Raw genomic sequence first — 27,093 nt, forward strand, 5'->3', positions numbered from 1 at the left:
TTTGGAGTCCTCATCTGTACAGCAGTGGTGCTGGGAATAAAGCTCTCCCCCTTGTAGTGGGGCAGTTCAGGCCAGAGACCCACCAGGCAGGGTGTGGGAGGGGTGGGCAGGGGAGGTGAGGCTGGGCTGGTGGGTGAGCTGGCTCCCTTTGCTCACCACTCATCCCACTTGCTCCTTTGGCTGCATTGCTCATGTGGGCTGAGGCTCCCAAACCCACTGGTCACCTCAGACTGACAGCTTTTCATGCTAATGCCAGCTGGCAGCTCTGGGAACCAGGACAGTGGGAAATGTTATATCCAAGTGCATTTGCATGGGGTGCTCATGTGGAGGGTGAGGCGTATCAGGATCTTGGTGCAGAAATGGCATCTCCCCCAACCCCTGGTCCCACAGGCCCCCAAGTTGTTTGCTCCTGCTCTTTCTCTCCCACCACCCCTGAGGACCCCCCAACCTCAGAGCACACAGTTGGGCTGTAACCACCACCTTGCTCTTTTCTGCTTTGCTGATAACTTTTTTTTCTGGCACCCACTAAATATTTTCTGTGTGAAGTGTTGCTGCTTTATCAGTGACACCAAGAATCTGATAGCATTGGCCATGGCGTGTGACTGTGTTCGTACAGCAGGTTCCCACCTGCTGAAGTTTATTGCAGAGTGTCACCCTGAAAGCAGGTCCAGCCCCTTGCTGGTGCCCAGCAGTGTGAGAACTCAGATCTTTAAGGACAAGGACTCTTGGGCCTCCAGCACAAACCCACAGCTGCACCGCCAGCTACTGCAAGACCATCACTCCCCACTGGAACAGTCCATGTAGTCTTGCCCCTGGTGTGCTGGTGCCCTCCCCCATGAGTGTTCACTCTTCTCCAGCCCAGTGCCAGGCAATTTATGCATCCACTCCCACGAAAAACAGGCCATAGGGATGGGTTGTGGATATTCTCAGTTCAGTCAGAGAGAAAAAGAGAGGGTTTTCTAACCAGGCGAGAGCCTGGGAAACAGTTGGGAAAGAATGTAAATAATTCTCTAATCTATCTTGTTGTTCACATTGTTTATAGATAGGTTCTGCCACCGTGTGTCCTTCACTGCACACCAATGGTGTGAGATGTTTTTACCTCAAGACCAATGAAATTAGTCTGCACGATGTTCCCTATAAATAGAGCAGTGCATTTGAAATAAATCAGAGTTCATTTTCTTGCCTTCGACTTGGAGTAATTTCTGTTCCTGTCCTGCTCTACGGCGACAATGTGTGTCCATTTGTGATGGCCTGGGAGCATAAAACCTGAGCTCTTACACATACATGGTTCCATGCAAGTGGTTTTGCACAAAGAGGTGAATTCGCCCTTGCCATTAGAATTTGGGCACTGTAGCTTTTTGCAAGCTGGCTGGTTTCAAGGCAGGGATGCTGATTTATACCACAGCCAGGAGGAGGCTGAAGTGGAAGCTTCTCACTCTCTACAAATACCTGAAAGGAAGTTGTAGTCAGGTGCAGGTTGGTCTCTTCACCCAGGTAATAAGCAACAGGACAAGGGCAAACAGGGTGCCACAAGGGGAAACAACTCCACAAGTTGTGCCAGTGGAGGTTTAGATTGGATATTAGTGAAAATTTCTTTCGGGGCTGTGAAGCCCTGGAACAAGCTGCTGAGGGAAATGGTAAAGTCACAATCTCTGGAGGGGTCTAAAAGACATGTAGATGTTCCATTTGGGGATATAGTTTAGTGGTGGCCTTGGTGGTGCTGGGTTAGTGGATGGTTGTGATCATCTTAGGGGTCCTTTGCAGCCTAAAGAATTCTAGGTAGGGAGCCTTTTCCTGCTGGTGTGGAGATGCTGAGGCAATCTTGCAACTCTCAGCTCTTGAGACGTGGACTAAATTGCTCCTCTCAAAGAGGAAGCCCTCCTAGAGCTCAGCAGGCTGCTCAGAGCACTTCTGCAACCTGGGGACTGCCCCATTACCAAAGGCTCTTCCTCTTAAAACCCTCAGGGGCATTGAGGCTGCAGTGTTCCCTCGGGTTTATCGGCAGAAGCTGCCCACAAAGCTCACAGGAGGTCATGGAACTCCCAGGAGCTGCTATCGCCACCCAGCCACTGTTTCCTATTTCCTCAGCTGAAATACTTCCCCCCTCCAGTAGCTTTCACAGGGGAAAGGCTGAGAGCTGGATGTGTTCAGCCTGGAGAAGAGAAGGCTCCAAGGAGACCTCAGAGCCCCTAAAGGCCCCTCAGTGCCTAAAGGGGGTCCAAGAGAGCTGGAGGGTGACTTAGAACAAGGGCCCAGAGTGCCAGGACAAGGGGAATGGTTTCACAGTGCCAGAGGGCAGCGTTAGATGGGATATTGAGAAGGAATTGTTCTCTGGGAGGGTGGGAAGCCCTGGCACAGGGTGTCCAGAAAATCTGTGGCAGCCCCATCCCTGGAAGTGTCCAAGGCCAGGTTGGACAGGGCTTGGGGGAGCCTGGGGGAGTGGAAGGTGTCCCTGCCATGGCAGGGGGTTGACACCAGTGGCGCAGGCACACACAGCAGTGCACAGATGACCACACACAACCACACGTGCACCCCAGCGCACACTCACATCACTCACAGTCCTCCACACATTCACTCATACTCACTCACACTCACATTGTCTCACCTTCATTCACACTCACATTTACTTACATGCTCACACTCAAATTCATTCAAACACTCACACATTCATTCCCTCACACTCACATTCATTCACTCTCACATTTACTGACATTAATATACTCACATTCATTCACTCTCACATTTACATTAATGCACTCACATTCATTCACTCTCACATTTACATTAATGCACTCACATTCATTCACTCTCATTTACACACATTAATGCACTCACATTCATTCACTCTCATTTACACACATTAATTCACTCACATTCATTCACTCTCATTTACACACATTAATGCAATCACATTCATTCACTCTCATTTACACACATTAATTCGCTCACATTCATTCACATTTACATTAATTCGCTCACATTCATTCACATTTACATTAATGCACTCACGTTCATTCACTCTCATTTACACACATTAATTCGCTCACATTCATTCACATTTACATTAATTCGCTCACTCCCATTCACTCTCATTTACACACATTAATTCGCTCACTCTCATTCACATTTACATTAATTCGCTCACATTCATTCACATTTACATTAATTCGCTCACTCCCATTCACTCTCATTTACACACATTAATTTGCTCACTCTCATTCACATTTACATTAATTCGCTCACATTCATTCACATTTACATTAATTCGCTCACTCCCATTCACTCTCATTTACACACATTAATTCGCTCACTCTCATTTACACACATTAATTCGCTCACATTCATTCACATTTACACATTCATTCACATTTACATTAATTCGCTCACTCCCATTCACTCTCATTTACACACATTAATTCGCTCACTCTCATTCACATTTACATTAATTCGCTCACTCCCATTCACTCTCATTTACACACATTAATTCGCTCACATTCATTCACATTTACATTAATTCGCTCACATTCATTCACATTTACACATTCATTCACATTTACATTAATTCGCTCACATTCATTCACATTTACATTAATTCGCTCACTCCCATTCACTCTCATTTACACACATTAATTCGCTCACTCTCATTCACATTTACATTAATGCACTCACGTTCATTCACTCTCATTTACACACATTAATTCGCTCACATTCATTCACATTTACATTAATTCGCTCACATTCATTCACATTTACACACATTAATGCACTCACGTTCATTCACTCTCATTTACACACATTAATTCCCTCACATTCATTCACATTTACACATTCATTCACAATTACATTAATTCGCTCACTCCCATTCACTCTCATTTACACACATTAATTCGCTCACTCTCATTCACATTTACATTAATGCACTCACTCTCATTCACTCTCATTTACACACATTAATTCCCTCACATTCATTCACATTTACACATTCATTCACAATTACATTAATTCGCTCACTCCCATTCACTCTCATTTACACGCTCACGTTCACTCACAGGCCCCGCCCCCGCCGTCTGTCTCCGCCCCCACCCCGCCCTGGCCCCGCCTCCCCGTGCCCGCGCATGCGCGGCGGTGGCGGCGGCGCGTCGGGCCATGGTGGCCGGCGGGGCGATGGCGGCCGGCGGGCGGGCGCGGAAGCTGGTGCGGCGGTACCGGCTGGCGGCCGCTACGGCTCTCGCCATCCTCCTGCTCCAGGGACTCGTCCTGTGGAGCTCCGCTGGCCTTGATGAGGAGGGCCTGGCCGAGGTGTGCCGCGGGAGGGAGGGAGGGAGGGAGGGAGGGGGCGGCCGGCGTCTGCCGGGTGGACGGTGAGGGGAGGGAGGGGCGGTGGAGGGTGCGGGGGCCGTGCTGAAGGAGGGCGATAACAGGGCTGAGGGGGCCGTCAGGGGGCTGAGGATGACGCGGGAGACCGGGGAGGCCTGGGGGGCTCGAGGTGGGCTGAGGGCCTGGGGGGCCATGGGAGGGCGGTGGGGGCTCGAAGGGGCTTTCGTGGGGGAGCCCGTGGCAGGGACAGTGCCCCGGGGGTCGCGAGTGTCCCCTTGCTCAGGAGCTGGGGCGGGCTGTGCAAGGCCCAGACCCAGGACAGGGTTCCTGGGTTCCTGGGGTGGAGGTTCCTGCAGCTTCAGGCTGCTGAAGGTGTTGGTGGTGGGGTGGGCAGCGGGATGTTTCCTGGGGGGCTTCTGGCTGCAGCGGTGCAGGGTCACAGCACCTGAGAAGGAGAGCTTGTGGCCCAGGGGGTTTGTTTTGGGTCTGGCACAGAGTGGGGCTTGTGAGGGGCTTGATGGGGATCTTGCACTTGTGGTTTCGGGGATGTTGTGGGAAACTGGACTCAGGGACACCCAAACCAAAAATCATGGAGTTCAGAGAGCTGGCAGGTTTGTGTCAGCTCCTGTGTAGCTGTTCTGGTGAGAGGTATTGCTGTGAAGTGGGAGAGTACAAGGACCTTTTGGAGTCGCTGATGTCTTTTTACTAGAACACCCTACTAAGGCCAAATGGCATCACTTCTTTCTTGTGATTGTGGGGAAACTGAGGCATGGTCTGGTGAAGGAGTTTGGCCAAGGTCAGACACAGAGAAGGTATCAAAGAGGACCCGGGCTGATGAAGCACATTGCTGCCACCTTCAAACAAAGCTCCCACCTGTGGGTTGTTAATTTGGATTTGTTTATTTGTTGGGAGCTGCCCAGACTGTGTCCAGGTCTGCTATGTCTGTGTGGACCAGTGGCTGAAGCCTCGTATTGCCTCCCTGGTGTGGAGGGTGATCCCATGGTCAGGAGGTCTAGAAGACTTTCCTTGAGAGCAAAGAGGTGAGAAGGGGAACGGGGCAGCCCCTTGCAGTGGGGAAGGTCTCTAGAGTGACAGCACTCATTCAGCAGGTGAATTCCCAGCCTTGGGCCTCCTCCTGGGCCCCGGGGAATGGCCATACGCCCATCACCAGCACAGAACCAGGGAATGAATGTGGCGAGGAGAGGATCGTGATCTGGAGGCACTGGAAGTGTGAGAGCAGACTGGTCTGGCACCAAGGAGTGCCCAACTGCTCCTCTGCCTATTCTGTGACCTTGATCAAATTACTTCACCCATCCTGGCTTCTCCTTCCCTCTGTACCATCCTGCACTGTTTGTCTGCTGTTCTCTGCTCCTGCCCTTCACAGCCTCCTGGGTTGGCTCATTGTGTCTTGGTCCTTGTCTGGCTTCCCCATGTCTCATCCCAAAACTGAGCTGGGCAGCTGAAGGGGTTTGGCCATGGGTCCCCTTTCCTGGAGTGGAGTTGGTTCACCACCAGCAGTCCTGGGAACTGACAAGCCTCTTTGGGGAATAAAAGAACCATCCTTAACTTCATGGACAGCCTGAACCCATTAGCCAGCTGGGAAAAGTCCAGTTAACCTTTAATTCTTATAAAATGGTTTCTGTGCTGTCCTGCTATCTGATTTTGGCCAGACCTAGAGGAGACACCATTTCCCTAACGGCATTTCTGGTAAAGCCAGAGGAACAGTCCCAGCAGAGTCTGGTCTTGCAGGCCTGAAAGCATTCACGGAAGTTTGGGATTTCTCTAATTGCCATAGTAAATAGCTCCTTCCCACTAATGGACACAGCTCATCCCCACTGTGAATGGGCTGTGACTGGCTGTGGAGAAAGAAAGAGACACTGGAGTCCTGGAAGTGCTGTGGAGCTGGCTGTGCCTCTTGGATCTATCAGTTCTCTTCCCAAGCCCTATTTTGGGGTCCTGCAAGGCGCCCTCTGTTTACCAAGCAGATGCTTTATGGAGCGCAGACCAGGAGTATTTGGATCTGTCTCCATCTGCCCAAGTCAGCACTGTTTTTCCTCCTGGAAACCAAATTAATCTTGTTCCACCAGGATCAAACAACACAATCCCTATCCAGATTGATGGATGGGAGAGGAAATTCCCATTCCTGCTGTGGTCAGCATGAGTTTCTCCCCACACAGGTGGGAGCATGAGAGACCAGAGCAATCCTGCCTCTGTCGTCGTGACACCCACAGCTCCTGAATGAGCACATCAGCTTCCTCAAGCTCTTAGTCCATGGTGGAGCTGGCACCAGTAAAACTTAAACCACAAAGTTTCCTTGTGGGTGGAGAAGAGGATCTGTCACTGCAGTGTTCTAGCCACTTGGTCTCCTGTCTTTGTCTGTCCAGGCAGGAGGGGGCACCTCTCTGGGGCTTGTGTGTTGGTGTCCTCTGTGTGCTGTGGCCACAAGAGAAGCATCCTATGAAGTGTCTTTTCTTCTGGAGAAGAGATTCCTTGATAGTTACTTTTCCTGCCAAAGAGTTTGTTTTTAGAGGACTTACTCCAGCCATTTTAACTCGGGATTCCTCTGATGACTTTGGAACATTTTGGTGCTGGTTTTGCCTGATAAGTGCTGGTATGTGGCAGAAACCAGAGTCAGACAGCCAGAGAGGGAATCCTGCAGAAACCAGGTGCTGTTAGCTCTACTCCTCCCAGTGGCACAGTGGGACCTGTGCAGGGGATGACTTGCAGGTAGATACATGACCCATGGCTCCGTTTCACTCTGGGCTGGCAGTCTCGCACTGGGGGAGGCAGAACAGGACAAGTCTCTCCGGTAACAAGCAACAGGACAAGAAGAAATGGCCTCAAGTTATACCAGGGGAGGTTTAGGTTGGATATTAGCGAAAGCTTTGTCACCAAAAGGGCTGTAAAGCCCTTGAACAGGCTGGATGAGGAGCTGGTGGAGTCACGACTCTGGAAGTATCTAAAAGATATGTAGATGTGGTGCTTGGGGACATGTTTTAGTGGTGGCCTTGACAGGGGTTTAAGAGTTGGGTGATCTTAGCAAGTCTTTCTAACCTAAATGATTCTGTGACTCTAAGTGAGCGCTGGCTGGTGCCGGGAGTCATCTGTGTGTCAGAAGGAGGGGATGGGGAGCCTCACTGGCTGTCCCACACAGGTCTTAAATACAGCAGAACAATGTGGCCGGAGCCATTCCCTGCCAGGCTGGGGTGGAGGGAGCACTCTGCTGTGGTGCAGTAATTAGAAAGCCTTGAGTTCCTTGGCTAGCAGCTCCAGAAGGGCTGGCAATGCTTCTAACAACTTCCCTACTGGGAAAGGCAGCTAGGCATGCTCCTGAGCTGGGAACAGGGCTTCTTCCAGAGGGATGAGCAGGACAGTAACCACAGGTGGGCATCGAATAGGGGGTGTCCCCAGAGTCAGGTGTGTTGGGGAGTGCAGGATGTGAGTGGGATCAGCAAGTCTCTTCTTGTAGGAACATGGAAGATACTCTCCTCACTTGTGGCCTTCCAGCTGCCCTCTCCTGTGATGCTCTGTGGGGAAAACAGGTTTATAGCTCTGGAACAGATGGTCCTGCATGGTGACTAATGAAGGGTTCACTGCCTGTCTTGGGCTGCCTGTGACGCCTGTCTGGGTGGAAGCAGGCTTGGCTGATCCCCTCCAAACCAACCCTTTGGGATTTAAGCAGTGGTTTGGCCATGGCTATGCCAGCACAACATGGGTAGTCTGGGGACTCTGAAATGGGCAGATCACAGCAAATGCTTTCCAGCCTTTTCACTCTGCTTTCTCCTGGCTGTGACCTTCCCAGCAGCTACACCCTCAGGGGAGTTTTGTGCCAGGGGCTAGTTCATCCTGCTGTCCTTGTGAGGCATCTGTCCATCCTTGTGAGATGCCACAGCTCAGGAATACTCCTGGTAGTTCCTTACAGCTCCCCATGGTGCCTGGCACAGCTGCTGGGCAGTCAGAGTTTGGGGGTGCTGTGAGACAGCCCTGGGAGGCTGGGCTGGAGCAGGCAGCTGCCTGCCTGTCATCCAGGAGTGCCTGCGGTGGGCTGGGGCACATGGCCCCGACATCACGGGTACACTCACTGGGAAAGTTATTTCCCATGAGAGTGGTATCCAAAGTTCCCAGCTCCCTGCTCTCCCCAAGGCTGACTATCTCTGCTGTTCAGCCAGCCTAGCAGAGGTAACAAAGTGTAATTTAGTGTTCCCTTTACACATCTTGTGTCCACAGGAGGATTTGTGACTGGATTTCTAGGGATGGTGGTGATGGCAGTGCCTGCCCCAGCCCAGCATGGGGAGCCAGGGTCCAGGGAGGGGAGCATGGGCAGGGTCTAGGTCTATTCCTGTCCAGTGCTTTCAGCCCAGAGAGCACAGCTGTGGCTGCCTGGGACTCTGGCTGCGTTGGGCTTGTGCTCACAGCGTGGTCATGGCAGGGAAGAGTTGGTCCAATAACCTCACAATGAAATAGCCATCACCAGCCAGTACAGCCCAGTGCTCATCTCTGGCATCAGGAATGTCCCTGCAGGTGGGCAGACCTCAGAGGGTGGCTGGTGCAGACACAACTCACTGTGTCCATTTAGTCTGCAGTGAGCCCAACCACAGAGAGTGAGACTGTCTGGGTGTCCTCATGATGGGGGCGTAGGCAAGGGGCTGCTGCTGGGTCTTAGCCTGGGGTTTTGGGTGGTGAAGGGGCTGTGTAATGTCCTGTGCTGCACAGCAGTTGGTCCTGGAGCACCTGTCATGCTGCGGCATTGAGCTCTGTGGGGACCGGGAACGGATGCTCTGAGGAGCATGCTGACAGATCTAGGGAGAAGCAGGCCCAAGTTAATGCTGTCTGTCCTCTCTTCTGTATCCACGTGAACCTGCAACAGGAGCGGCAGAAAAAAGCTGGGTTTCCGGAGAGCAGCGATGGCTCCAAGGACTCGGACAGCTCTGCTGGGCGCCGGAGCGGTGCCAGCCGGAAGCATGGCCGATGGCGGGGCCGGCTGGACAGCCCCGGGGCCATGGTGTCCAAGGTGGTGAGAGCCGTCACGGCCAGGCACAAACCAGGATGGAGACTGCCGGCCATGCTGGATTCCTCCAGCCACAGGAACCTGACGGAGCTGCGTGGGGAGGCTCAGCTGGCCATCTTCCAGCAGGGTGACACGGGCAGCGTGGAGGGGGCTCCCCAGCCCACTGAGAACAGCTTCACCCCCAAGTGCGAAATCACGGGCAAAGATGCCCTGTCGGCGCTGGCCCGGGCCAGCAGCAAACAGTGCCAACAGGAGATTGCCAACGTGGTGTGTCTGCACCGGGCTGGCAGCCTCATGCCCCAGTCCGTGCCTCGCCACTGCCAGCTCTCGGGTGAGTCCTGCTGGAGTGTTCCTGGTCATCCTGGGCATCGGGAATATCCCAGGGAGGCTGGTAGGCCACCTGCTTTATGTCACCAAACTGTCCCACCAGGCAAATAGCGGCCTCAATCTTGTCACTGATTCCCAGATTACCACTGCCTCTGTAATCCAGTCAGAGTTGTGCCAGCCTTCTTAAGTTGGGCTGTTCATCCCATTCTGCAGTTCTGCAGAGGTCAGAGCCAGGCCCAGCTGCATTTTCTGTTTTGAGGCACCAGAGGAGGGCACCCCCTTTCCCAAAACCCCCCATCAGTGTAACACAAGGGGCTGCATGTGCTACCATGCCCTGGCACTGCAGCCAGTTTGGGGTTTGCCCAAGGCTGAGTGCTTCCCTGCTCTCCCCTGCCTTGCTCAGGAGCTCCAGGTAGTAGATACCAAGAATAGGGGTGGCTGATACCCCTCTCCCTCCCCATGCAGGCAAGGTCAGCCCTGTGATCCAGTGGGATGAAAGCCGGCTGCAGCAGGGGCCCCCCAGCAAGCCTGTGCGCATTGCCTACATGCTGGTGGTGCATGGCAGGGCCATCCGCCAGCTGAAGCGGCTCATCAAGGCCGTGTACCACCAGCAGCACTTCTTCTACATCCACGTGGACAAGGTGTGTGGCAGGGGTGAGGGAGTGGGTGCTAACAGTGCTCCATCGGTCCCTGGGAGAGGGAGCAGAGCTGAGGCACGGTGGTGGTGGTGGTGAGTGAGGAAAGTGGCTGGATAGGGTTAGTCCTCGCTGCTGTGGAGCTGTGACCCTCTGCCGCTACTTCTGCAACCCTACAGAAGCAGGATCTATCCCCCCTGCCCTTTTTGATGCTTCTCTTCTTGTGGAGGCTGCTGCAAGGGCTGACTCCGGGCTGGTAGCAAGGAAAACGGCCCCTGGGAGGATGAGCTCCTTGCTGAGGGTGAGCCATGTTCCCTGGCAGCGCTCCAGCTACCTCCATCGCGAGGCTGTGGAGCTGGCCCGGCACTACCCCAACATCCGTGTGACACCCTGGCGCATGGTGACCATCTGGGGAGGTGCCAGCTTGCTGAAGATGTACCTGCGTAGCATGAAGGACCTGCTGGAATTGTCTGAGTGGCCCTGGGACTTCTTCATCAACCTGAGTGCCACTGATTACCCCACAAGGTGAGTGTCTTACTGGGGCATGGGAGGGGGCTGGAGGTGTTGGGGCTGTGTGATGCTGCAGAAGCCTTAGGAGGAGCAGGGAGCTGAGGGAGATGGGGTTGGAGATTGCACCCACATGTTGGTGATGATGTTTTGGGGCCAGGCTGGACCCATGTATGCAGAGGAGCCCAGCAAGTACCTCCGAAGCTGTTTTTTCCTGTGGTCTGGGTATTGCAGGAGAATATGCATGTGAAGCACAAGACACAGCAGAGAGGCTGTGTCTTTGTCTGTCCAGTGGTGGAACCAGGTTTTGAGTCAGCAGCTTTGGGTACCTTGTGTCTAATGGCTCTTGCAGAATGAATGTTTACTGGGCTGCTTTACCCCAGGAGCATTAATGATTCCTGATTTCCACTTCAGGACCAATGATGAACTGGTGATGTTCCTGTCCAAATACCGAGATAAGAACTTCCTGAAGTCACATGGCCGAGACAATGCCAGGTAATCTCAGCTAAAGGCACAGCTGAACTGGAGGAACAGAAAGTGAGGGATTTCAGAAAAGAACTGAAACAGCTGTGGCAGGGAGGGGATGCATCTGCACATTGCAAGGTGGTTGACACTCCTAACTCCTCATCCCCATGCCCAGGTTTATCAAGAAGCAGGGCCTGGACCGCTTGTTCCACGAATGTGACTCCCACATGTGGCGACTGGGCGAACGCCACATCCCCGAGGGCATCGTGGTGGATGGGGGCTCTGACTGGTTCTCTCTGACACGCAGCTTTGTGGAATATGTGGTCTATGCTGAGGACCAGCTGGTGTCCCAGCTGCGCCAGTTCTACACCTACACACTCCTGCCAGCTGAGGTGGGTGCTGCCTGTGGGCCACAGGACAGATTTTTCTTCCTACTGTGCTTAACATATCTTTCCCACGTCCTCCCTGCTCTGGGTACCTGCAAATGGTGTTGCTGGTTCTGCTCAGGCAATTTTGTGCCTCCCCTTTTTCAGACTTAGGTATGAAAGAGGGAAGAGAGGAGCAGAGAGGTCAGGGGTCATGTTTACATACAGCCCAGCTTTAGGTCCAGTCACCCTCTGGGCCAGATGAGGACTGGTGCAAGCCTGGTCCCTTAAGTGTTGCCCTCTGCTGGGAATGGGCAGGTTTCTGTTCAGTAGCAGTTGAGGTCTGTCCTCCTCTGTGAGTGGGGGTCTCCATTAACGACCTGTCCTCCATGCCACCGGCTGTCCTGCCCCTTTTCTGCCTTGCACAGTCCTTCTTCCACACGGTCCTGGAGAACAGCCACGCCTGTGAGACGCTGGTCGATAACAACCTCCGAGTGACCAACTGGAACCGGAAGCTGGGCTGTAAGTGCCAATATAAACACATAGTCGACTGGTGCGGGTGCTCCCCAAATGACTTCAAACCCCAGGACTTCCTTCGGCTACAGGTGAAAAAGATCCTCCTTTCTCTCCTGCTCTTTCCCCTCCTCCCTGTCCTCTTCTCTCTGAGCTGTCCTGTGGGCACCCCAGGCTGCAGAGCCAGCTGCTGTGCATGTCCCCACAAGAGACTGGAGCATGATCGGGTTCTCCAGTGGGGCTCAGTGTAGATGTGTCTGTAAACAGGCAGTGGGATTATCCTGAGTGTCTTGCCCTGCAGCCAGGCTTCTGCTTGCAGCATTGCTTCTATTCCCAGACTTTCTCTCCTGTTTTCCTGCTCTTTCCCTGCAATTGTATCACTTGAGAGAAATACTTTTTTAGTAAAACCCCTTCAGAGTGCTGTTTCTTTGGCAGGTCAAAATGCCTTGTGACGAAACGTCTCCCATGCTCTCAGTGCATGGAGATGTGGACTGAACACAGGAGGCTTGGGGGAGATAGAGCCAGCCCTGAAAGAAGCAGTTGTGGCAGGATTTTCCAGGCTTGCAGAGCCCAAGATGCTGTTCCTGCAGGCTGTGCCACTTGGCCAGAGCTAATGCAGGGCTCAGCAGTGGCTCTGGTGGGTGGGAGCCCATCAGAGTAGAGATTGCAGTAAAGGAGCTCCATGACACATGGCTGGTTCTGGGCACGGAAACAGGGAGGTGGTGGGAAAGATGGGGACCCATCTGCATTACCAGTAACTGTTGGTGTGCTCCCACTGATCCTGTCATAGAGGATCCCACATTCAGGGTGGCTGTGCTGTGCTGCTCCTTAGCCTGTGCCTTCAAAGCGGGTAGTATGGATCCTGCTGGAGTGGGAGGGCAGAGTGGGTGCAGCCAACATTGTTAGAAATGCCTGTGCTCTTCCAGCAACTCTCCAGACCCACTTTCTTCGCCCGCAAGTTTGAGTCAACAGTGAATCAGGAAGTGCTGGAGATCCTGGACACGCACCTCTACGGCAGCTACCCCGCCAACACCCCGGCCCTCAAGGCCTACTGGGAAAACGTCTATGACCGTGTTGATGGGCTCAGTGGTCTCACTGATGTCACCCTCACCTTCTATACAGCCTTTTCCAGGCTGGGGCTCCACAAAGCCTCATCCACACCGGCAGCCAAGGCTGACAAGCTCTGCAGGTAGGGTATTTTTCTGTGGTCTTAACCCAGGCTCCAAATGGAGGCCTTTATCTTGTGCTGGAAGTGTGCTTATGCTCAGATGTGCAACCTCTCTGTCTGTATCTCCAGGTTTGAGCCTCGAGGCTTCCCCTCCAGTGTGCACTTATATTTCTATGACGACCATTTCCAGGGTTACCTGGTGATGCAGGAAGTGCAAAATTTGGCGACTGGGCGGGCAGAATCCTTGGAGGTGTGGATGATGCCCCAAGGAGCTCTGAAGCTGTCAGGTCGTGGAGGGCAAGCAAACCGCTTGCAAAACCTAGAGGTAAATGCGGCACTTTCCTCCCTGGCTTTCTCTCACTCTGTGCTGCCATTCCTCCTCTGCCCCACCTTCATGCCATGGGGACAGAAGGGACACAGCTACCATTGTGTCTGAGAACAAACCTTTATCTGGGAGTTTGGTTTATTTGTGAGGAGCTGATCATTAGTGAACAGGCCTTCAGGCGATCTTTCAGAGGCAGGTAAGATCCAGCGCCTGCAGCTGCAGGAGGCCTTGCACAGCTGAATTAGTGCTGGTGTGTGATCCGTGGAGTGTCCATTGCTTTGGATGCTAGGGTTTATGTGTTCTCTATTTCGGGCAGGTGAAACACAGAACCTCAGCTGATAGTGTCTCCTTGCCCAGTATCCCACTGCTTGTGTTTCCTGTCCCACCAGGTGGGCACAGAGTGGGACCCCAAGGAAAGACTCTTCCGCAATTTTGGAGGCTTGATGGGGCCTTATGATGAGCCGGTGGCCATGCAGAAGTGGTCACGGGGCCCCAACCTGACGGCCACGGTGGTGTGGATTGACCCCACCTATGTCATTGCCACCTCCTACGACATCACGGTGGATGCTGAGGCAGAGTTCACCCAGTACAAGCCCCCACTCAACCACCCCCTGCGCCCTGGCATCTGGACCATTCGCCTCCTCCAGTTCTGGGAGCCTCTGGGGGAGAACCAGTTCCTGGTGGTGCCTCAGACCTTCCACCGCAAGCAGCCTCTCAGGAAAGGTGAGGATACTCTGGAGTTTGGGGCTGGATGAGAGGGTGTCCCTGTGGGCAGTCCAAAGTGCTTCCCCCCTGTGTTGGCCCCTGGGCTGCAGCTGATGACCAGGCTGGATCCAGTTTTCCACTGGTGCCCCTTGCCCATGTGAATCCTTATCCTGGGCTATCCTCTTGGCAGCTGTGGAGAGCCCATGGGCCCATGTCAGTCAGATCCTTCCTCCAGCAGCATCCTTTTCCTTGTGCTGGAAGGGAGCTGGGGTTGCAAAGGGATGAGTGCTGTGCCCCAACTGGAGTTGGGGGTAGGACCTGCAGGGTGCCAGAATGTTGCTGCACTGCTCATCCTCTCTCTTCTCTCTCTTTCCTAGATGACAGCAACTGGCTGCATGGTGGCCCCCCCCGCAATGAGTACATGGACCAGAACTTCCAGGGCCTGGGCGGGATCCTCAACCTGCCACGCTCTGAGGCGGCAGAGGAGGATGCAATGCAGAAGGCACAGCTGACGGGCAAGGAGCTGGAGGACTGGGCGGATGCTGCCATCAGCACCTTCTGGTCCGCAGCCAACGTCTGTGTCAGCAGCCCCTCTGCCTGCGCTTCCTTGGAGACCTGCAGCAAAACCTCCTGGAGCTCCCTCTCCCCAGACCCCAAATCAGAACTGGGGCCCGTCAAACCTGATGGGCGGCTGAGGTAGCAGGAGCAGCCAGAGAGCAGCCTTGGGAGCAGGAGCATCCTCCGTTTCTGATTTGGGGGGTGTCTCCGGACCACATCACCCTGTGCCATTTGCACCGTAGTCACTCAAGGAAGAGAAAATGGGAACCTCCAGGCAGGGGAAACCCTTCTCCTGTGGGGAATTTTGGGCAGAGGGAGAGGCATGAGGTGGTTCTTGCCCATCTCTGCAGGAATGAGCCCTTGCTGGCCAGGGAGAGCGTGCTGGAGTGCCCATCCCTGTGGGGGCATGGCAGGCACCTAGGAAAAGCTGTGTGTTTGTTACTCCAGGCCTTGGGGCTTCAGGAAAGGGTGATGTGGGAGGGAGGGATGGCTGGTGGGTGGGCAGGCTCTGGACCAGCTCAGCATCCTACCCAGCCCCGGACTAGAACTTGACAGGATAGGCCCTTTTTTGCTGGCTGCTGCCCTGGTGGGCTGATGAGGGACTGGGGATAGGCAGAAGCAGAAGAGATCAAAACCTGCTGTGTGCATGGAGCTGCTGCTGTCCTAGGGTTTACATCTCATCCTTTCCACCCCAGCCCTTTAGTTTGTATTTTTATAAATATATATATAGAAATATATATAATGCAAAGTGCAATAGAGACAAGACCCCGCATTAGCCGGGAAGTCCCTGTGTCTCCATTTCCCTTCAGACTGTAACATACCTTGTTCCCTTGGGTGTCCTGGTGCTACAGGACAGGGTGCTTGGTCGTTTACATCCTTTTTTATTATTATTATTATTATTATTGTTTTGCCATTTGCCCATTTCCTCCTGAGGGCTGCTGGGGACCTGAAACCTGTTGGCCTTGGGGCAGGGTTGCCCCCAGGTTGTGGGGCAGCTACCCAGTTATGCCAAATGTCTGGAGCCCCGGTGTGTTGTGTAACAGCGAGCAGGGAGTGCTCATGTGTGGTTCAGGTCCAACAAGCCATGCTGTAGACCCTGCCACTTCTGTCTCCACTTCAGCAAAAGGACGCCCTGACCCTCTGCCAAAATATTATCCACAGGGCCGATGTCCTGCTGCGGATGAGCTGTGCCTGGAGGGCTGCCCTGTGCCACAGCTCCTTGACCCGACCTTTTCTTTTCTCCCCCGTCCGTAGAAGCTTTCAGGACCTGCTGTGCTTCTCTGGGCAAAAAGCAAAGCGGCGAGATGAGGTCCAGCCAGCCCCATCCTCCCTCCCTCTGCTGTTTCTGCTTCCCACTGCTCCAGAGGGAAGAAGCGCCACCTCCTCTTGGGAAGGGTTGCAGTGAAGCATCCCCCTTCCCTGCAGTGCCCCCAGGATATGTCCTTGGGGACTGCCTCCAACGTTCTTCTCTCCAAGACTGATGCTGCCTGGAGAAGTCTGGGTTTGGTTTCACCCTGGGAAGATACTTCACAGCTGGGACAATCTGGAGCCCATCTGGTCCAACCCTCTGCTCAAAGCAGGGTCTCAGGAGCTGGTGGGGTTTTGCTGTCTCCATGGATCTGTGCCATCCTAACTTTTCTCCCATGTCCCACTTCTCTCCGCCCAGCAGGTCTGACACTCCCAGTCTCCAGATTTAAGGATGTGGGTGTTGCAAAATGTGTACTGTAAAACGGAGGGGACTGAGACCTCTGTGTGTGAAGGCAGGTACCTGCTGGCACTCAACCCCCCTGTCCTGCACCCACTTCTGCCTGGGGTGCTTTGGGGCAGTGGAGGAATGTGGGGGGAGAAGGGCCACACACGGGAGGACGCCAAAACTCTGTCAGAACCATTATGTAAAGTTGTCTTAAATATGCAACATCACCACAAATACATCTCTATCTCTACAGTTTGGTGTGTCGGGTTTTTGTGGCACTATGGAATGGGTGGAGGGTGGGGAAGGTTTGCCCGTACCTGGTGAGAGTGTAAATCCCTCCTGGGCACCGGGACAGGGCCTGTGAGGGTGTTGGGGCAGGGTCGCTTTCCTCAGATGGTTGATGTATAATCCAAGATAAGGCTTGGGGTTTTCAAAGTCTATGGCTGGAGAGTGAGAGCTCGGGAGTGACCCGTAGCCACGGGCTGAGTGCGGTTACACCCTGGCAGCGGCTGCCCTGAAGGTACTCAGATACTTAGCGTTGACATGGCACTTAATTAAGGTGTTAATCGGCTAATGAGCGGGCACCTCCTGTTGCCTGCGGGGCCAGGAGCCTCCTGCGGCACCGGCCAGCTTTCCCTCTGCAGGAGCGGGGCAGCGCTGGGGTTGTCCCGTGCCCGCTGATCCCGGCAGTGACCCGCGGCCTGGCTGCCGCTCGGCCGGCACCGCTGGGCTCTGCTAATCGCGGCACGAGGCCGGGGCACCCGCGGCTGAGCTGGGCTGGCCCTGACGTGTGTCCGAAGGGGGAGCCCCGGGAGCCCCGCGGCTGAGCCCGCTCGCTCGGGGCCCCGCCCCGCCCCGCCCCTCGCGGGCCGTGGGGCGCGGGCGGCGGGCAGGGGCTGTCGGCGGTGGGGTCGGCATGGCGCAGCCCGCAGAGGCCTCGGGCCACACAGCGAGCGCCAGCGCCAGCATGGACAACAACGTCCTGGCCATCGTCATCGCCGCCAGTGAGTGGCGGGCGGGGGCTCCGGCGGTGCCGGGAGCGAAGCGGGGGCGGCCACCGGGCGGGCTCGGCCTCTGCCGGTGCCTCCCGGGCTGTGCCGATAAGGCGATACCTGGGGACGGGCGGAGGAGCGGTCGCTGCGGCAGCCGGTCCTGATCCGGGGGGTTCCGCTGTCTCGGGGATTGGGGCCGGAGCGGAGCGGCGGCGGGGGCCGGCGGTGCGGGTGAGCTTCGCGGATCTGCGGGTGGCTCGGGGGAGAGCCACGCGTTCCCGGGAGACCGAACACTGGCGAACCGGCGCCCTGCCGTGGTGCTGAGGGAGCCGAGAGCTCCGGGCGAGAGACGGTGGGCGCCGGTGCTGGTCCCCGCGGGGCAGTCCCTGCCGCCGCTGTCCAGGATGGGGTGAGCCCCTCCTGGCTCTGCAGGTTGTTCACCATCTGGTAGGGAGAGAGATGCTGGACACAAAGGGGCTTTTAGCGCTCTTGGCACGGGGAGCAGGTGGAATCGGCTGCTCAGGGGCTTCTCAAAGCGGCAGCCGCGGGGCTAGAGCGGGCGGCAGGAGGAGGCCCGCGGGCCCGTCGAACCATCGGCTCTCTCACCTCTCCCGTCTCTTGGCAGCGGTGTCCACCTCCGTCTTCATCGTGGCGATCCTTATCCTGCTGCTGCTCTTGTACCACCGGGACCCCATGTGCTGCCAATTCCTCTGCTCCTGCCGCCTGTTCCAGACCCCCAGCCAGTATGTGAGTGTCCTCCGAGTTCTTCCTCTCTTCCTCCTGCCCACGAGTCCCCCTCTGTCCCCTAAGCTCCTGTTCCCTTGGGCTGGGTCTGTGGGGCTGCACCGCAGGTTACTGTCCTGCAGCCTGGATGGGATTGTTGATGGACGTGGGTCCTCCGAGCAGAACTGGGCTTTGCCACCTCCTTGCTCCCACTCTGTCCAAGAGATCCATCCATCCATCCACCCACCCAGTCCTGCCTGGCTGTGCCATTGTGGTTGTATCTCCAAGGCTAACAGGCTTCCCTGCTCTCCACATAGCTCGGGAGGGAGGTTCTCCTCCCCCTGCACAGTCGTGTGGGGTCGGGCTGTGCTTTATAGGAAGGGGCCCAGCAGGGAGGGGAGCTGGAAGCTGAGGGCAAAGGCAGACAAAGCCACCCGCATCCCTGACAACTGGCTCTCTTGTACACAGCTCCTGGGGAAGGAGCAGTGAAACACAAAGCCCTTTCGCTCACATCTGTAATTTCCTAGGGCTGGCTTTCAACTAGGGAAGCTGATGGAAAAAGAGCAGTGTGTGTAGCCAGCGTTGCTTTTGTGGCAGTGACTGCCTGGGGAAAGCTCAGTCTCCAGAGCTGCAAGGATGGCTTTTGAGGGGAGGGCTGCAAGTACCACTTCGCAGTCCCTAGGAGAAGAGTGGACATTCAGCCTCACTAGCAAGAGGTGGAGAGACTAGTGCTATGAAAGGCAAATCTAATAGTCCAGCACAGGCTGGGAAGTCCCCAGCTGAAATCACAGTGGAAATAGGCTGCACTGATGGTACCCTTGTCTGATTGTCTCCACTCCTTTCCCTCTCTTCCCTCCTGTTGCCTGCCCATGGTACACATTGGGAGCGGGCTCTGCTGCTGTGCTCCCTTGCCCTGTAGAGCTGCTCTCTGAGGCAGTGTGGGATGCTCCCTGAGCTCTGAGGTGGAAACTTCAAGAAGGCATCTTGCCTTTAGCAAAGGACTGTGAGGAAGGATGGATGCAAAGAATTATGTAAGGAAAGAGAACATATAACGTATTTCCTTTAGAAAAAGAGAAGCAGTTGTAGTGTGTGAGGCAGCTTTTGGGCAGGAATAGTTGCACTGGTTTTGCTCATGAGTTATTGAACCAACAGTTGGGTGCTGTTTTCCTGCAGATTCTGTAGTTGTGCTGTAGGGCCAAGACAAATAGTTCCTTGATTGTTAAGAGCAAAAATAAATCCTCATAGTCCTCCCTGCACAGCCCTGGTTGCTCTGGGAGTCTCTGGGCTGGTTTCTGCTGGCAGAGATGGGGTTTTCTGAGAGCAAGGTACAGCCATGGCTCAAGTCCTGGCTCTGGCTCGAGGGGCTGTTCTTTGTGAACGGGATTTCTGCTCACTGTTGCTCAACGCCTTGACAGGGAATCCAGTTTAACTGGAGCAAGACAGCTTGGGAACAGCAAAACTATTGCCCTGTAGATTTGCTTGCTGCATTATCCTGAAATGACAAGCTCAGTAGATAGGAGCTAACAAATTCTGTAACCCTGAGCATGTGATGGAGCTCTTATCTACATCAGCAGAATATTTGGGTTGTTTTTTGTTGTACCCCAAAAAGAGATGGTTCCGCTGATTTTCAGTGAAACCCTGCCCTGGGGCCCAGACTGTCCCTCTGTCTGTGCTCTGCTCCAGCTGGCTCCAGCCCTAGGAGCAGACCCTGTGCTGCCAGGGAAGATGTGCTGGAGCTGCTGGTGTCACTGAACAGGCGGGGGCTACTGCCAGCAGCGAGAGCTGTAGAAGCCACCTGGGCAGAAGGAGCAACTCTTCCTCTGCCAGGGTCCTGCTGTCCCATGAGAGCTGGTTGAGCTCTGCTCTCTGCTGGGAAGGATGGGAGGGATTTTGGCTTTGCTCATGTCCTCCTTATTCCAGGACCACCCCCCGTCCTACTTCAGCAGCAGCCAGCAGCTGGTGGGACCCCAGCGTGGAGCCTCACGGCTGGAGAGCACTGCTGAAAACCCCGGCATGCAGGTGATGGCAGGGTCCCTGCTGGGAGCTGGGTGGGAATGATAGCAAAGGTGCCCATGGGCTTGGAGAGAGACTCTGGTTATGGAGTTTGCCTGGGGCAAAAGGTGCTGGGCAGCATCTTCTGGTGCTATCCCACAACTTTGGGAAGTGCTGCCAGTATGTAAAAACCCCGGGGGTAGGCAGCATGTGGAGGGAAGGAATATTGCAGAGGATACCACAGTGCCTTGAGGTGTTTGTGCATGAAGTGCCAGTGGTAGATCCTGGGGGCTTGGGATCCTGCAGTGCAGGTCATGGCGTAACTGCCCCGTGGGAGGGTGGATATCCTCTCTGGGTGTTCAAAGGACCCTACAACTACCTACAGCTTTGAACCCTGAATTAACTCAAGGTTGCACCAGGGCATAAACTTCTAGTGATGAGAACCACCATCACACTGACCCTTTTCTGGGGATGGACATTTCTAGGGAGACGAGCTCTTCTGTGTCGGACCCCCCAGCACATACCAGCTCCCGTCCTGGGAGCAGCCCCGCCTGCCCAGCTACGAGAGCGTGCGGAAGAAAGATCGCCAGCGGGAAATCCATCAGATGATTGCCGACAGGTTTGGGCTGTGGGCAGAGTCATCCCAGGAGGTGAGCTCCCCTCCCTGCAGTGTGGGGCAGGCAGAAGCCCATGGCAGTCACCACTGTAGGTCGTATCTGTGACTTGCTTCACAGCTGGTGGTAGCTGAGGACTCTGTGCTCTGTGATTGCCTCCCTGATAGCTTTTATCTCTGGGAAAGCACGAAGTGTATCAGGAGGCTCCTTTGGTGTACATCTGTGCTGGTTAATGATCCATCTCCCCTCCCCCAGTGCATTTGCAGAAATGCCTGTACCAGGAGGCAGGGCAGAGCCCCACAGAGAAAGGGCAGGCTCTTCAGATCACCTGCTCCATACAAGTCCAGGCTGTGAGTGTTATTTTTGGATCTCTAAGGCTTTAATGGGTTCTTGCTTCCATCTCTCTGCAGGACACTCCTGGGGAGACCCCCTGGTATTACCTTGAAGTGTTTATGGTTTATTTATGAGCAGGAGGCTTTGCTTGTTACCATATTTAAGACTTGCACTCCCACAATGTAAAAGGGAAAAGTGAGTGCATCCTGCCACATAGGTCCTGTGGCAGCATCCTAAGATGCTCCCATTCAGAGACCTCATTGTCTAAAGCAGGACAAAAACTTCTGAAACTCTTGAGTAAAGCATTAAAAGTTCACTGATTTACCTGGATTTTGAGCTCTTAAAGCTGTACCATAAAGCCTGGCATAGTTAGCCCTTGCAACTCAGTGTTTGGAGCTATATCTGACACCTGCCTGAAAAATTCCGGCTTGATATAGTGGAAGGTGTCCCTACCCATGCAGGGGTTGGAACTGGATGATCTTTAAGGTCCCTTGCAACCCAAACCATTCTGTATTTCTATGAAACCTGGGCATTGAGGGCACAGGAGAGTAAAGCTGTTCCTGTTGAGGAAGTTCTTCCACAACATCGTCATGCCACTTTCTGTCACCTGTGGGGAGAAAGCTAGCCCAGCTCTGCCAAAAAAAAAATGTGACAAGCCTAGAGGTTCCTCTCTCTCTGTAGTGAGACTTGCTGCCAAAACCTGGGCACAACACCGGTTTTGTAGGTACTTGTGTGAATCCCAGTAATTTTTCTTTAGTCAAGGGAAAACAAATGACAGCCCTCTCCCAAAAAAAGTCACTTTTGTTCTGCCTTCTGCCAAGCCCTTGAAGGGGAACAGGGAAGAGCAGGAGTGTGAGGGGAGAATGTGTCTCTCAGTCTCTCAGCAGATTTGTGCCATGTTCCAGACCAATGCTCTCATCTCCAGGTGTTCCCCAGCCTACAGCTGGCTGCGCTGGGGGACCGTAGGGGTTTAATTTCAGTCTAGTGGCAGTTGTGAGCCTTTTCATCTGCTCTGTAAGAAGAGGTGGGATAATCTCCTGGTTATTTCTGATCCACTGTAATGCTCTTCCTCTCTCCTCAATAGATGCCACCTCCTTATGAGCATGCTCTGAGACATCCCCCGGCTTTCTCAGGAACAGGAATAAGCTCAGAGACCTTGGACAGACACGGTGTTCCACACCCTTTCCATGCCCCCCTCAGCTACCAGACTCAGCGGAACACTGCAGTGTAAGGCCTTGGCCTCAGTGTACTGCTGCTTCCCGTGCTGTCAGCAACAGAAGTGCCTGGGATACCAATTTCCTCCACAGCGAATGGCCAAACCTTCACCCAGATCCACAATCAGCTGAAACACAGGCAAGACCAACCCAGCCATCAGTGACATCCCTCTTGCAGCACAAGAACAACCACAAAGCCATTGCTGGGTACTGTGCTGAGCAGAGGAACCAGGGACATCTGCTCACTCTGGCAAATACCAAAGGCAAAGGTCTAGCTGCTGGGAGCTGCACAGGGAAAAGCCAAGGGGAAGACTGCTAGGCCTGAGCTCCTCAAGAGCCGCATTTCAGATCTCTGAGAGGCAGCACTGCTGGCTGTACAAAGGATCAGACCTCAGGCACTGGTGGTATTGTGCTGCTTCACCCGTTTCTTAGGTTATCAAGTGTTTTCCTGTATCTATATTGCCTGCCAGGTGGAAATCCTCACCTGTGAGTGACAGAAGGGATGTGCTTTGGAGCACTGCTGCATGCTCTGGCACCAACGGCCTCTGTGACTGACAGTGGTTCTCTACAGAGCCCATACACGGATCTGGAGAGGCTCCATGGGTTATACCCAAATATGGACCACCAAGATGAACCATGGGACTGGATTTGCAGGCTGGGAAAGGACAGATGCATGGACTGAACAGCTGGAGGTCTACATGAAGACTGTGAAACACAGGTGGACATGTGTGGCTGACCCAGTTCACTTGGTCTTCTGCGGAGCAGAAGAATTGTCTCAATAATGTCAACACCAGTGTCCTTACACTACTGATTTTGATAACCTGTTTTCTACTGCAGAGTCAATGTTTCAAATTGTTTACAAACCTGTAGATAAAATGAGATCAGTCTGGGCACAACACATTAGGGCTCCTTTATTTTGAGCAATACAAGCTCAAAAATGTCACATAATGACTCAAAGATAAAAAGGATGAGTATCCTGGATAATGCTTTATCACACACCTCCAGCTGCTGAGGCTTCAAATACTAGCCCAGATTTGGGCATCTTGCCAGGCCAGGGTTACACCTGTGAATTTGCCTCACATGGCCAGTGAATGGAACACTCAGATATTTAAGTTAATCATTGAGATGAGTGAGCTAGAGGGAAAAATCCAGCTTCTGGGTACACAGCATAGGTGCATGTGGAAAAGGATCTGTTCTGCAGTATTGTGAATTAAGGTACAAATAGAACAGTAATGACTAAAAATGAGCAAAACCAGAGGGAATTATTAGCAGGACAAGTACTGACACAAGAGTGATTGTAGAGGGAATTCATCCAATGGCACAACAGACCAGGCTCTTCAGATAATACATGACCGTGGTAACACATTCCATGAGTAGCCAAGACCTTCAGTTGCCCCACAGCATTTATTAATCACTCTTAAAAATGCCAGCAGGTGATCTCAGTGCCTGAACACAGATCACAAGGACTTCAGGAACAAAACCAAGTCCTAAACCGGTATCTTCAGAACCACTCTTGTCCTCAGATGCCAGTATAGCTGTAGTGGTCTGTCCTTTCCATCTGTGCCCACGACACAGCAGGTTCACAGCATGGTGACAAGTTTGAAGCTTCCTACCTCTGTGGTAGGGACAACACTGATAAAAGTTTTATAAAGGACTGCTCCTTTGGGCAGCTGGCAGATCACATCCCTGCTCTCGCTGCTGCGGGGTGGGGGCACATAGACCTCTTTGGTGTATCTCACAATCCCATCCTCCAGGGCATAGAGTGTCTTGTTACGACCCATCCCCACCTGGGAGAGGATGAGGAGCATTAGAAAGGAGAAGCTGGAAATCCACAATTAAAGCAGATCTGATCATTGGTCTGCCTTGTTTGATATCCTGGCTTCAACAGCATCTGTTGCTTTATTTTTTAAAATAAAACCACACAACTTGCTTCCAGCAACCAGTTTGCAATGGTACTCAGTATGAGACATGAGACACCCATTCCACCTTGAAGCACAAGTGCCCAGTCAGGTCACAGAAGTGTTCTGGGATATCAATTACTTGCAGACCTTCCCTGAGTCCCATGAACACAGGTGAGGCTCTGAGCAGGCTCTATGACTAATACCACAGAACACATGGATGAGCATTAAGAATGAGACTGAAAGAGAGGAGGCAGTGAGTGTGGGACTCTGGGGGGGACTGCTGTTCTCTGAGAATCAAAGAGAGAGAAAAGGCCTTACGTGAGCGCCGGGATGCCAGCGGATCAACCGCTGTGTAGCCAAAATGTTTCCTGCATGGACAAATGCACCTGCAACAGAGTGACACAGTCAGACTGCAGAGAAAGCTTCCAGAGCCCTGGCAGAACACAAATGATTCCAGGATTTACAAATCCCAGCCTTCTATAGGCATTTTCTAAGGAAAAAGTACTTCAAATGTTAAAAGCATCTGAACAAAAATGCTGTTAGCAGGAAATAAAAGGGCAATGGATAGACCATGGCAAAAAGTCAAATCTCAGAAAAGATTGCTTCTAGGGTACAAGGCATTTTCTAGCTGCTGAAGGCATTTGTTACATTTACAGTGATATGTTTCCATCAGCAAAGCTAGTAATTATTAAGCACTCAACTGCAAGAATCTGCACTTTGACTCCTGCTAAGCTTTGCAATTCTCTCCTTTGTAAACAATGGAAATGCTCGGTTTTTCCACCCAGTGTGGGGGGAAAGTGCAGTGCAGTTATGAGGTGTCCCACAGTGCTCCCTCCTCCTGGGCCCTCTGGAGAGGCAAAGTTAGAACCAAAGTACATTTTCTGTAGGCAATTTTGGCTGGCAGCCAGCGGGCTCCTGGAGGGGGGGAGCTGACTCACCCTGCCCTCCCACCAACAACCCTTGATCATGAGGTTTCACTGATCCTCCCCTTCTTTCTCCTGCAGAAGTGCCCTGCCCACCTCCTTCTGAAACACTCAACAACTGACACGTATCAGGGGGGAGAAGCAGTGAAGAACCCAATGAAATGCAAATACGATACTCAGACCTACCTTCGACTTTTTTAAACCCATAGCGTTTCCCCGGGCTGCGGCCACCTAGGTTTTTAGAGCTGCCCCCACTTTTCTTAGAAGCCCATCTGACAGCAACCAGGCTTGTATGGTGAGTGGCTAGAACTAGGTTAGGAGAAAGAACACCATCAGCTGGAAAAACTACCATATCATACATAACTCCTTCTGTCAGATGTAAAGGGTATCAGTTAAGACAGGCTTTAAAATTAAAGGCAAAGGAAAGCCCTGGGAGAAACAAAAAGTACATCCAAGATAAATTAGACCAAAATGGCCCAAGTTCCTTGAAAAAAGGCCACCTCTCGAGTGCTGCTGCTGCCCAGGTAAGAATAAAACTCTCAGCAACCATGTAAAATGATGTGCACAAATTCCTCTTTCGTTCTTGTAAAATGCAGCACAGATGTCTGGTTGCTGTGGATTGCTCTTACAGTGCTTTGAGAAAAGATGGGTTGTGATTTTAGCTTCCCCTTTGACCAAATGGCATTTATTTACACTGTTACATCCTGAAATCTTACAAATGAGCAGACTCCAATTCTGGAAAATATATAAACATCTATGACCAGCCAGACACAATCTGAGGAGTATCCAGAAGGAGCATAAAGGTTGGACTTGCTGATATTGGAGGTCTTTTCCAGCCTTAATGATTCTGTAATTCTATGATTAAAGGATCTAAGAAGGAATACAGAGCCCTGGGAGTGACAAAAAGGGAGCCTGGAGCACAGTTTTTTCCATTAATCATCCCAGTTTAAGGGAAGTGTTTAAGGCCAGGTTGAATCTGGGCTTGGAACAACTTGGTCTAGCGAAGGGTGTCCCTTCCCATGGCAGGGGGTAAGAACTGGGTGATCTTTAAATTCCCACCCAACCCAAGTCATCATTATCTCAAAAATCTCTTCAGTACCACCTCTCATACAGTTAGAGGACAAACCTAATTTTTCTGAATCCCTCTACTTAGCCCGTTAAGCATCAGGTTAGTGCAGAACAGTGGTTATCTTGTTTCCTTAACCTGAGCAAAATCACTAATTTAACTTAATTAAATCATCACGGACACTCAAGTGAGCTGGAAATGCCCCACCACTGGAAGTGGTCAGGCACAGGCTGGATGGGGCTTACTGCAACCTGGTCTAATGGAAGGTGTCCCTGCCCATGGCAGGGAACTGGAACAAGATGACCTTTAAGGTTCCTTCCAACCCAAACCTGTCCGTAATTCTAAGAAATGCCGTTGAGGAAAGGGTACAAAACCCCATTAATTTCAGGACATGACCCATTACGTAAATTAAAGCCTCGGAGACTTGACGCTTTACAGGAAATTAGACACGGACCAAGTATAGTTGCAGTTTCACATACACAAACCCGCCCATCACCACAGCTCCGCCTCGGCTCCAGGCAAGGGCGAAAGCCTCGGCCTCGCAGTATCAGTGGTGACGTCCCACCGGGGGCGCGACATCCCGCGGGGTGACCTCCCTGGGGCACCTTCTCCCAAGCTCAACCCTCCCGCTCCAAGGCCAGACCGCCGCTCCCTACCCCTCAGGGGGTAACGAGCTGCCACAGGCCCGAACTCACGCAGCCGCCCCGGCGCCGCCATCTTGCTGGCTCCGCTTCCCCCGCCTCTTCCCG

General features: G+C 53.2%; 3 protein-coding genes across 3 annotated transcripts; 2 read left to right on the forward strand and 1 right to left on the reverse strand.

The window, feature by feature from the left end:
- The first annotated feature begins 4,136 nt into the window (after positions 1-4,136).
- On the forward strand, positions 4,137-15,169 carry XYLT2 (xylosyltransferase 2). The gene is made up of 11 exons (XM_068209564.1): positions 4,137-4,299; positions 9,185-9,656; positions 10,118-10,293; positions 10,610-10,812; positions 11,209-11,289; positions 11,435-11,651; positions 12,053-12,229; positions 13,064-13,326; positions 13,435-13,630; positions 14,020-14,353; positions 14,713-15,169. Exons 1-11 carry the CDS (start codon positions 4,147-4,149, stop codon positions 15,033-15,035), a joined length of 2,595 nt encoding a protein of 864 aa, XP_068065665.1. The 5' UTR covers positions 4,137-4,146; the 3' UTR covers positions 15,036-15,169.
- Positions 15,170-17,420: 2,251 nt separating this feature from the next.
- LOC137485209 (uncharacterized) lies at positions 17,421-23,352 on the forward strand. The gene is made up of 5 exons (XM_068209569.1): positions 17,421-17,590; positions 18,204-18,325; positions 20,222-20,320; positions 20,779-20,943; positions 22,325-23,352. Exons 1-5 carry the CDS (start codon positions 17,503-17,505, stop codon positions 22,469-22,471), a joined length of 621 nt encoding a protein of 206 aa, XP_068065670.1. The 5' UTR covers positions 17,421-17,502; the 3' UTR covers positions 22,472-23,352.
- A 467-nt stretch (positions 23,353-23,819) lies between these two features.
- On the reverse strand, positions 23,820-27,090 carry MRPL27 (mitochondrial ribosomal protein L27). Its single transcript, XM_068209570.1, has 4 exons — positions 27,040-27,090; positions 25,465-25,587; positions 24,674-24,741; positions 23,820-24,241 (listed from the first exon to the last, which is right to left on the reverse strand). The coding sequence occupies exons 1-4, from the start codon at positions 27,059-27,061 to the stop codon at positions 24,035-24,037; spliced, it is 420 nt and encodes a 139-aa protein (XP_068065671.1). The 5' UTR covers positions 27,062-27,090; the 3' UTR covers positions 23,820-24,034.
- Positions 27,091-27,093: the final 3 nt, after the last annotated feature.

Source organism: Anomalospiza imberbis, chromosome 19 (genome assembly GCF_031753505.1).
Source record: "Anomalospiza imberbis isolate Cuckoo-Finch-1a 21T00152 chromosome 19, ASM3175350v1, whole genome shotgun sequence".
Taxonomy (NCBI): Eukaryota; Metazoa; Chordata; class Aves; order Passeriformes; family Viduidae; genus Anomalospiza; species Anomalospiza imberbis.